Below are 11191 nucleotides of genomic sequence, written 5' to 3' on the forward strand. Positions count from 1 at the left end.
ACAACTTGCTCTGGGCTGCTGTGTCTGCACCAACACTGCTGCATTGTCTGTCTGTTTGTTTTAGAGTCAACTACCCCCTTTTGGGAGACAGCTGGATGTGGTGAGCAGTTGATATAGGAATTGATTGGTGACTTCAATAACAACACATTTTAAACTGAACCACAAACTGATTCATGGGCCAGCCATCACTCAGATCGTGTGCAGGTACTTAGTGGAGCATCTGTCTTGTGCCCCCATTAGGAGGAAGTGAACATGTGTTAAAGCACATTCTTGGGTTAGGATCTTGGCTCAAGACCCCAACTGTGAGGTCTTGATGTTCCCTACCTCACGGGACTTTCATAAAGAAATGAGCTAACACATGCAAAGTGCTTAAAACAGTGCCTGACACATGACAAAATGTGATTTGTTTATAGGTGACACCTGAGCACTGTGCTTGGTTCCTGGTATAAACCCAGGTGACTGCTCCCAAAGAGCTTGTACAACACAACTGAGGAGGCAACATCCAAATGACTGAAAGAATTAGGGGCAAATCACAGTATCTTAGTTTTGAGAGGGATCTGATAGGTCTCCTAGGAGAACTTACCATCTGAGGTGTCTTGCAGCATCCTCAGTAGATGGCCTTCTGTAACACAGCATAGGGTTTACAATGTATGCTGTTGGCAGGGCTTCCAGCCCGTGTGAAGCAGCGCCCTATGAGCTACCTGTGTGCCGGGCTCACGGTCCTTCATCCCATAGGCTCAGCCTCTTGTCTTCACCCTCAAAATGTCATGAAATTTCAGATTCATCTGTGTGGTTACGTGCATCAGTAATTCATTCCTTTCTACTACTGGGTAGTATTCTACTCTATGGACATACCGCAGTTTGCTTATCCATTTACCTGCTTATGTACATTTGGGTTGTTCACATGTTGGAGCGCATAGGTATAACATCTGCTATGAACATCCTTCTGCAAGCTTTTTGTGGACATATCATGTCCATTCCTCTTGGGAAAATACCTAAGAATGTAATTGAGTATCATAAGGTAGGCACAGATTTAACTATATATAAAAGAAACTGCCAGACTATTTTCTGAAGTGGTCATACCACTTCACAACAGTAAATGGGAGTTCTGGTTGCTCCGCGTTCTCTGAAACACAGTATTATTGGTGTTTTTAATTTTAGCCATTCTGGTGGATGTAAAGTGATATCTCATAGTGTTTTTAATTTGCATTCCCTGATGACTAATTATGTTGAGCATTTTTTGATGTGCTTATTGAACCTTTGTATATCCTTTTTCTAAAGTGTCTGCCAGATCATTTGCCTATTTTTAAATGAAATTGTTTATATTGAGTTCTTTACATATTCTGATTGCAAGCTTTTTTTCAGATCTATATATCATATATACATATTCTTTTTTCCTTTTTTTAAAAAAATATTTTATTTATTTATTTGAGAGAGAGAGACAGAGAAAGCAAGGGAGAGCATGAGCAAGAAGGAGAGGGAGAAGTAGGCTCCCTACTGATCAGGGACCCCAACGGGGGGCTCCATACCAGGACCCTGGGATCATGACCCAAGCCAAAGGCAGATGCTTAATCGACTGAGGCACCCTCACTCTTCTCTCTTCTTGTATTAATGCTGTCTTTTAAACAACAACAATTTTTTATGTTGATAGTCTAGTTTACTTATTTTTTGTGCCTAAAAATTACCTATTCCAATTTTGTGAAAGTATTTTCCTATGTTTTCCTCTAGCAGCTTTATGGACTAAGCTTTTGTATTTTCATATTTCATCTCAAATTAATTTTTGTGTGAGGAGGATAATGAGGTCCATTTTTAGTCACATGTTTAGCCATTTGTTTCAGAGCTATTACAAAAAATACTACCTTTTCCTTTTTTGAATTATCTTGGTATCTTTTCAAAAATCAATTGGCCAAAAATAAATGAGTCAATTTCTGGGCTCCCTCTTCTGTTTCAATAATCAATTTTCTATCTTTATACCAATATTACACCATTTTGATTATTATAGCTTGAAATCCAAAGCATAAGTTGTCAACATTGTTCTTCTTTTCATTTAGTTCTTTTAGGTTCTTTGCATTTCCTTACAAATTTTAAATTAGCGGGGCACCTGGATGGCTCAGTTGTTAAGCATCTGTCTTTGGCTCAGGTCATGGTCCCAGGGTCCTGGGATCGAGCCCCACATCTGGCTTCCTGCTCAGCAGGAAGCCTGCTTCTCCCTCTCCCACTCCCTCTGCTTGTGTTCCCTTTCTCGCTATGTCTCTGTCAAATAAATAAATAAAATCTTTTTGAAAAATTAAAAAATAAATTTTAAATTAGCTTGTTAATGAAAAAGAAAAGAGTCTGCTGGAATTTTGATTGAGATGGCCTTGACTCTCTAAATCAATTTGAGGAAGATTGATATCTTAATAATATTGAGCCTTCCAATTTGTGTATTTAGTTTAATCTTCTTTAACTTCTCTCTGCAATGTTTATTTGTTTTAAGTGTACAGGTCTTGCACATATTTTGTTAAATTAATCCTTAAGTTTTTTTTATAAAAAAGTTACTACTAAAAGAATACTTAAAATTTTTCAATTTCCAATTATTCTTTGCTAATATATAGAAATACAATTTTTTTTCTTGTATATTGACTTCGTATGCTGTTATCCTGTGACCTTGGTAAACTCATTTATTAGTTCTAGTATTTTTTCTTTTAGTAGATTCCTAAAGGTTTTTCTATACCGACTATCATTCATCTGTGAATATAGTTTTAACTCTTCTTTCTGATATTTAAGACTTTTATTTCTCTTACTTAACCTAGTACACTGGCTGGGACCTTCAGTCTTATTCCATAATGCTGAATAGAAATGATTATAATGGACATACTTGTTTTCTTCCCAATCTTAGTAGGAAAGTGTTAAGTCTTTCATTGATAGTGAAAGTACTTGTTAGCTGTCAGTTCTTTGAAAACATTCTTTATCAGGCTGAGGAAGTTCCCTTCTATTTTAATTCCTTTTTGAGTTTTTACATGAATGGCTGTTGAATTGGGGGGGGCATCTTTCTGGCACAGTATTAATCATAATATTCCTTTATCATCCTCCTAATGGCCATAGGATCTATAATGACACTCTCTATCATTTCTGATATTGGTAATGCTTTGTTTCTTTTTTATGGAAATTAGGAGTTTATTAATTTTATTAATGTTTTCAAAGAAATAACTTTTGGGAATCAGAGATGAGCAGGATATTTCTTTCTAGTTTTGGTTTTAGGAATAGGAAAAATGAAGGTTTGTTTTGTTTTGTTTTTGTTTTTTTAAGTCCAAATTCAGAAATGTAATTAGGGATGAATTTGGGCAGCCATGGCTTTAAAATAATTTTGGTAAAATACACATGCCATAAAATTTAGCACCTTAATCATTTTTAAGTGTACAGTTCAATAGTGCTGACTGTATTCACATGTTTGTGCAGTCAATCTCTAGAACCTATTCATCTTGCAATACTGAAACTCTATACCATTAAATAATAACTCCCTAGTCACCCTCCCAGCCCCTGGCAACTGCCATTCTTTCTGTCTCCATGAATGACTACTCTAGCAATCTCATATTAGTGGAATCATATAGTATTTATCTTTTCATGACTTGCTTGTTTCATTTGGCATGATGTCCTCAAGATTTATCCATGTTGTAGAATGTGTCAGAATTTCCTTTCTTTTTAAGGCTGAATAATATTTTATTGTATGTATATACCACATTATGTTCATCTATGCATTTGTCAATGGACAGATAGGTTGCTTCCACCTTTTGGCTTTTGTGAATAATGCTGCTACAAGCATTGGTGTGCACGTATCTGTTTGAGTCCCTGCTGTCACTTCTTTTGGGTATATACCCAGAAGTAGAATTGCTGGGTCACATGATAATTCTATTTTTAGTTTTTGAGGAACTGCCATACTGTTTTCCACAGCAGATGCACCATTTTGCATTCCCACCAACAGTGCATAAGGGTTCTAATTTCTCCACATTTTTGCCAACACTTGTTATCTTCTGGTGTTTTTTTCTTTTGATGGTAGCCATCCTAATGACCGTGAGGTGGGAAAATGAAGTTTAAGCCATTACATATATTTTCCAAATCCTTATATATGTTTCATCTATTAAGGAGGTTTTAATGGAAAGGATTCCTGTACTGGGTGAGAGCTTGAATATGATCAAATCTAATAGAATATGAACTTTCTCCTTTCTAATTATTTTAAAGTGGTCTATATTTGTTTCCATCAATCTGTGCCTTTAAATGCGAGTAAAATGGTTTTGCAGATAGAACAAAACTCATTCTAGCCTCCTTGAGGCTCCCTTTGGTGGAAGAAGAACAGAAATATGTGTATGTCTTCTTCTTTGATCCTTGTTCATTTAGACATGTATCACCCAAAAGATGTCATGTTGTCTAGGCCATATCACAGTTTTAGAATCACAGAAAGGAAAGCCAATACAAATCTATTTTGAGAAGCAAAATATACATATTTCACATTATCTTTTCATATTGGAGGCATTATTTCATTATTTGCCACTACTGGGCTCCCTTTCTCATGGTCGTGTCTTCAATCCTTAGCACTTAAATTTTTTAGGTGTTCTAAATTAAGTACATTCATAAATGTTTACAGAATATATTGAAGGGAAATAGTGCATTTGCAGCAGTCTAAATATATGGTTTAGATTCAGAGCAAATTAGATCACACAGTAACTAGGCCCCACTTAACCTTTATATTTATCTTTACTAAGTTCAAAGCTAAATTAAATGCCTTCTGAAACCCTCAAGAGGAGTGTGGCTAAAATACAAAGAATGAGGATGAATGCAGCAAAGTCTGAACATTATAGAATCAAATCACTTTTTCTTTCACCCAAAATGTTGAAAAAGTATCATTAGCTGAGCTTTTATTACAGAATTCCTCTTAAAAAACACATGATAGAAAACAAGCCTGGGAGAAAAACATCTTTGCATTTCTGGTGTTTAATACAGCATCCAGCACTTGGTAAAAACTGCATTAAATAAGTAAATGGTTGAAGGCATTAATCTATGTTTCTTGACTTTCAGGAAACTGTCCTGACATTAAGGACAGAATTCATCCAGAAAATCATGGCCAAAGTGTGATGTAATAAAGAATAGGTCTGGTTTTTGTTCTCTATTCCTTGCACAGAGCTTCAAAACCGTTTGAATTTCCTGACTGAGAGTCAGGTGTCTGTTTTGCTAATGAGGTGACTCCAGGGAGGGGCTGGCCACACTAAAAAGACCAAGCAAGTATAGAGTTGGAACTTCTAGCCCTACTTCCTACCCCCAACCTGGGGGAGAGAGGGGAGAGAGATTGGAAATTGAGTTCAATCATAGTTAATGATTTAATCAATTACATCTATGTAATGAAATCACATATGAAAACTCTGGACACCCATGCTTACTGGAACTTCCTAGTTGGTGATCTTACTGATGTCCTGGGAGAGTGGTAGACCCAGACTCCTGTGCTCAGAAACCCCCACACCTTGCCTTATAAGTATCTCTTCAGTTGGCTGTTCATTTGTATCCTTTATAATAAAATGGTATAGGTCTTTCTTGGATTCTATGAATCATCCTAGCAAATTTTCAAACCTGGGAGAGTTGTGGGAAGCCTTGCATTTGTAATCATCCAGGCACAAATGCAGATGGCTTGGAGACACCTGAAGTTTTGTAGCTGGCATTTGAAATTGTCAGTCTCATGAGACTGAGCCCGTAAGTTCTGGAATCTTCACTAACTCTGGATAATGTCAGAATTGAATTAAATTGTAGCACACCTAGTTGGTGTCAGAACAAACAAAATCAGAAAGAATCCTAATGCAGCTTGACTGTTTGCAGAGAAGTTACTTTGATATGGATCAATGGAAAAAATTAAACATTATAACACTAGGAAACATGGATTTTATGAGACAGCTATATATAGCAGAAAGCACATTGAAAGTAGGCCTTAATAACTACATAGCCTTGGAAAAATCACTTGACTTTGTGGATTCCCAGTTTCCACATCTTTGAAATTGAGGATAATGATGCCTACCTATAATGGTTAATTTTATGTGTCAACTTGGCTGCACCACAGTGCTGGATATTTGGTTAAACATTATTCTGGATGTTTTTGTGAGGGTGCTTTTGGATAAAATTTACATTCAAACTGGTGGACTATGAGTAAAGCAGATTGCCCTCTAGAATGTTGGTGGGCCTCATCCAATCAGCTGAAGGTCTGGATATAACAAAAGACTGACCTGCCCTGAGCAAGAGGGAATTCTGCCAACAGAGTGCTTTCAGATTTTAACTGCAACGTTGGTCCGCTCTTTGCCTGGGACTCCAGCCTGATGGCCCACACAGAGGATTTTGGACTTGTCAGTTTCCCTAATTGTGTGAGGCAATATCTTAAAATAAATTTCTTTTTTTTTTTTTTAATTTTTAAAGACTATTTATTTATTTATTTGAGAGAGAGAGAGAGAGATCAAGCATGCAAATGGGGGCAGGGACAGGGGAGAGGGAGAGAATCTCAAGCAAACGCCACACCAAGCTCGGAGCCCCACACGGGGCTTGATCCCGGACCCTGAGATCATGACCTGAGCTGAAATTAAGAGTCAGATGCTCAACCAACTGAGCGACCCAGGTTTTATTTATTTAAAATAAATTTCTATCTTTATCTCTATCTCTGTCTCTATCTCTATCTATCTACACACACACACACACACACACACACACACACACACACACACACACCATAGATTCTGTTTCTTTGGAGAATCTTGACTAATATACCACCTCACCTGACTATTGTAAGAATTAAATGAGGTGTCACGTATTGAAAATTTTGTAATTTTTAAAGCATTTTAGAAATTTACTTTGTAAATTTTAAAGTATACAGCATTATAAAACATAAATATGGTAAAGTTTGCCTAGTACCTGCATGTAATGCGTACTGAACGTTGTTGAGGTTTTTGCAGACACATGTTAATGTTGACAAATGTGGTCTCAGATCCGAGTTATAGATCAGCGGATTTGAACTCTCACAGAAGAAGCTATCAGACAGCAACAAGTAGAGAGAGGAGCCTCCTGGACTACTGTTCTGGACTCTAGAGCATCTGTTGCTGTAGCAGGTAAACACTGTGTGGACTGGAAACCACGGCTTAGTTGGTTTGATTCAACTCATGTACCCGGTGACTGGCACAGTGCTTTGCATAGTCATTGTTCAGATAGTTGCTAAAGAACAAGTGACTTTTATGTAAGTGATCACCCAAAAAGTACAGCTTTACAACAACAAGCGCTTCAACATATAGTGTGGAGGGCTAGAAAGTATGTATGTGTTGAATCTGGTTGTGCCCTCGGAAGAGTTAAATGCCAATTAATCACGTCCGTATGTTAAGTTAAAAAGCTGGAACCTTGGTGTGGCTGGGGGTAGGCCAAAGCCACAGACTCAGAATGCCTCAGTGAATAAATCCACAGGCGGACCTCACTCTCTGAAACTAACGGCTTTGCTTTCTTGGACCTTTGCTGAAGTTTGTATAATAGCAAGGTGCAAATATAGCTTGGAGGATACTACACTCAATGAATACTTTTCAACTCCCAAACAGTAAGTAGAATGCTATTTAGCAGCATAGCAAACACTGCCCAGTGTCACTTGTCAATTCAGATCTCTAGATGACAGTTCTTGTAGCAGTCAGTGGCCAGTCTGGATTGCATTAACATGCTTTTCAACTTTATGGATTGTGGTTTATGCGGGCTGATATTTTGAGACTCGGTTGTGGAAGAATATGGTTGCTTTCAAAACATTCTAGGCCAAAGCTTCAGTCTGAGAAAAGAGACCAGACTTCTTGTCTTGTTGGCATTTTGGGAAGTATGTCATCATAATGATTTTTCCAGTGTCCTCTGGATATGGCCAATAAGAGGAGAGAATATTAAGACAGCCTGCCTTCAGTGAAAACAACAGTGAGATAGCATTTCCACTTATAAAATTGGGAAAAGCTTTTAAAAATATTACCCAGTATTACTGAGAATATACCCCTAAACTTCTGATTGGAGGACCAATTGGCAAAAAAAACAAAAAAACAAAAAAACCCACAAAATCTTAAAAACATACATATCCTTTGACTTCACAGTTCTACCACTAAGAATGTATCCAAGAAAATAATCTTATCTCTGCAATGATTTATGTGAAACACAGTGTTGTTTGTATTGGTGAAAAAATAGAAATAAAATGTCTCATCATAGTGAACTGTCTAAGGAATTTTGCTACCTACATTTAAAGGAATAGTATACAACTGTTAAAAATAAGGTTGTAGAAGAATTTATGACATGGAAATCTGTTCATAATCAATTATTAAATTAAAAAGCAGTTTACAAAACAACTATATATAAAATAACTCTATTTGTATATGTATTTATTTGTAATGTATATGAATATACATTAAAATGTTAATAGCAACTATCTTTGGCTGATGATTTTTACCATCTCCTTAATTCTCCCCCTGGCAAATTTTATATAATAAATATTATACTAGCAACGGAGGGGGGAGGTCACTTTAAGCATTTAAAACAAAATGAAAAGCCAACAAAAACCTATGATGAATTAGAGTTTACTAACAGAAGGGTAAAAATTTTACAGTGCTATGATTGAACCCTGGCACAGTCCGGGACTTGACATGCTAAGGCAGTTAGTTTAAAATAATTTAGAGAAGCCCTGATGATACAGAATGGTCTTACAAGTTTTTGCTGTTTCCATTTCTTATAAAGTATTTTCTACCCACACTGTGCCAAGCCTTGTACAGCATGAAGTCCAGAATAATGCAGGGAGGTGGCCTGGCACTGTCTTGCAAATGTCAGCACACAGATCCACCTTGGCAACGGGAGGTTTCAGCCCATGAGCCAATACTTTCCAGGCCACTAAAATCTAAAACTGTGTCTATGGAAAAGTAAATAAAGAGCTGGTAGCCTAGCTCCATACACAGACAGATCCATCAGTGGTTATTGAGGGCAAGTTAGAAATGTCTGGGACCAATCCTTAGCCTCTGGGGAGTGATGATGTCATCTCTGACAGAACCCTGCCTTTTTCTCAAGTGTCCTTTGCTGTCCATGACAGAATGGATTGGAGGAATCATCTGGTCTATTCATGTCCACCCTCTGCCACTACTCGATGCAGCTGGGTAGTGGATTTGAAATTTTAAAAAGACTGATGGTGAAAATGGGGCTGCCAGATAGATAGTTGAGTCTGAATGAGGACCCAGCATGTGAAATGTGACACTTTTCCTTGTCTGTCTCCAGCTCTTCCTACATCGTAACAGGAAGAGTCAAAAATATATTTATTTTTCCCACAAATGAATGAGTCAGAGACCTGGGCAAAAATGAGGTTTAAACTTGAAATCCCAAAGCGAGCCATCAGTGACAGGACAGGGAAGATAGTTCCAGGCTCACTTAAAGCTACTCTCAGCAGATTCCCCTAGTAGCTGATGCCGCCTTGCCTGGATGGACGTTTTGAATTACACAAGTCTAGCATAGTCTAGAAAAATGACAGTGGCCTGAAGTTTAAGCACATAAGCTGCAGAATGACAAGTCCAAGAAATATGCATTCTTGATAGTCTCCCATAGTCCTTTAAAAACCAATAGTGAATCCAAGCGAACTCACCCTTATGCATCACTAGTATGTCTATTCTCAGAGTTAAAAAAATCAAAGATCGTAAAGCATTTCACAACCAGAGATTCCCCAGGTACTTCCCCAGCTTACCATTCTTCCTGGAATGCGAATGGCTGGGAGATCACCGAACACACAGCCCATTAGCCTGGCTGACTCACCTTGCTGTCGCTGGTCTTCTGGAAGCTTCAGTTTACAGGTGTACAAACTGTTAAACAGGTGGCTTCTGCCTTTTCTTTGTATGGTAGACATGGTGGTGGCAATATGGCTGTGACTCCAGTCTCACTAAGGCATTTCCTTCCCTTGGTCAGTCACCTAAAATGGTCCTCACCAGGCACCCAGAGCCACAGAGGTACATGCAGATCCTGTCCGTGAGTGTAAAACATTTACCTCTCTAATAAACTTCCAAGCGCTTCCAAGTCATGACTCTTGAAATAAAGATTTACCAGTGTAACCTCCCCTACAAATAAAGATGCCAATTCGTTTGGATAAAAACACAACTTAATTCTTCTTTCATTTCAAAGCACTTTGAAGCTTCCCGCCCCCCTCCTCCCCCAGTGTAAAATGCTACAAAATAACTATTTCTAACCAATTACCGTTTTGGCAATTTTTGACTCATCTGCTGACATGAACCTAATGCCTCTGGTATTTAGAGAGGACTGCTAGAGTAATAGACACAAAATTTTAAAAGTGCTGCTGAGTTAAATCAAGTGATTTCTAAGCCTTGTCTGAGTTACCCTCCGTGACAGCTGAAAGTGAACAGTTCTTAAGGGAAGCTGAAGGAGGAGGAGCCGAGTGAGCTAGGCTGATTAGCATAAAGAGGCAGGCAAGAAATGTCATTGGAGTTGCTTTGAATAATAGTGACCAAAGCAGGGATTCTAAAAAGATGCCCTGATGTTACAGTAATCACATATCTGACTTCTGCTACTTTGTAATTAAAACAAAAGCTCAGAGCAGGGGTTTATACCGCATGGATATTCATTTGCACATGCAACATCTAAAGGATATCATCGGAAAGGGTAATGAGCTCATGGAAATATACTGCTGGAACTTTCAGTTTCTGTAAACACCTCTGAGTCTTCAGAAGGGAGCAGTTATAGGGCAGCCTGCCTGCCAACACAACTATCTGGAGTTCTGGAAGACAAATAAACACATAAAACATTATCTTTCCAGAAATCTACCTCTGTTTCCCCTTAGACTCTCTATTTCCACTTCTAGGTCATAAAACAAAGCTTTTTCCAGGGTTTTCCTGTGCTGAAATAGCATATTTCATTGAAATATTCATTGAAATAATAGAATATTTAATTATTGTTTAAAAAACAAACCCTGAACACCTTTCATTTAACTGGGAACCCTGCTACCTCTGAAGTTGTAATGAATGCTAGTAGATCCTGCCCTTTAAGATTCACAGCTCTGTAGATTCTGAATGGAGGTGGTGGGCTGGGACAAAGGAGAAAGGCAGAGTGTTCAGCCTCAAAGTCTGGGTGCTGCAGCTTCCTGGACATATTGGAAATTGGTGCTAAACTTGACACCTTAACTAGGTTACCCCCT

At 38.0% G+C, this 11191-nt stretch overlaps 1 protein-coding gene across 3 annotated transcripts in view; it reads right to left on the reverse strand.

The window, feature by feature from the left end:
- RANBP3L (RAN binding protein 3 like) overlaps positions 1-10509 on the reverse strand; it is a 44329-nt gene extending 33820 nt beyond the window's left edge. Inside the window, exons 1-2 of one of the 3 annotated variants that reach the window (XM_032415274.1) lie at positions 10237-10509; positions 9802-10005 (exon numbers count right to left, since the gene is read on the reverse strand). In XM_032415274.1, the coding sequence (XP_032271165.1) occupies positions 9802-9892 (91 nt within the window). In that variant the 5' untranslated portion in view covers positions 9893-10005; positions 10237-10509. Of the gene's footprint in view, positions 1-9801 lie in introns of all 3 variants that reach the window. The other 2 variants (XM_032415273.1, XM_032415272.1) reach the window with 2 other exon arrangements.
- Between the last annotated feature and the right edge of the window lie 682 nt (positions 10510-11191).

The sequence above is a fragment of the Phoca vitulina genome, unplaced genomic scaffold (assembly GCF_004348235.1).
Source record: "Phoca vitulina isolate PV1807 unplaced genomic scaffold, GSC_HSeal_1.0 scaffold17, whole genome shotgun sequence".
Lineage (NCBI taxonomy): Eukaryota > Metazoa > Chordata > Mammalia > Carnivora > Phocidae > Phoca > Phoca vitulina.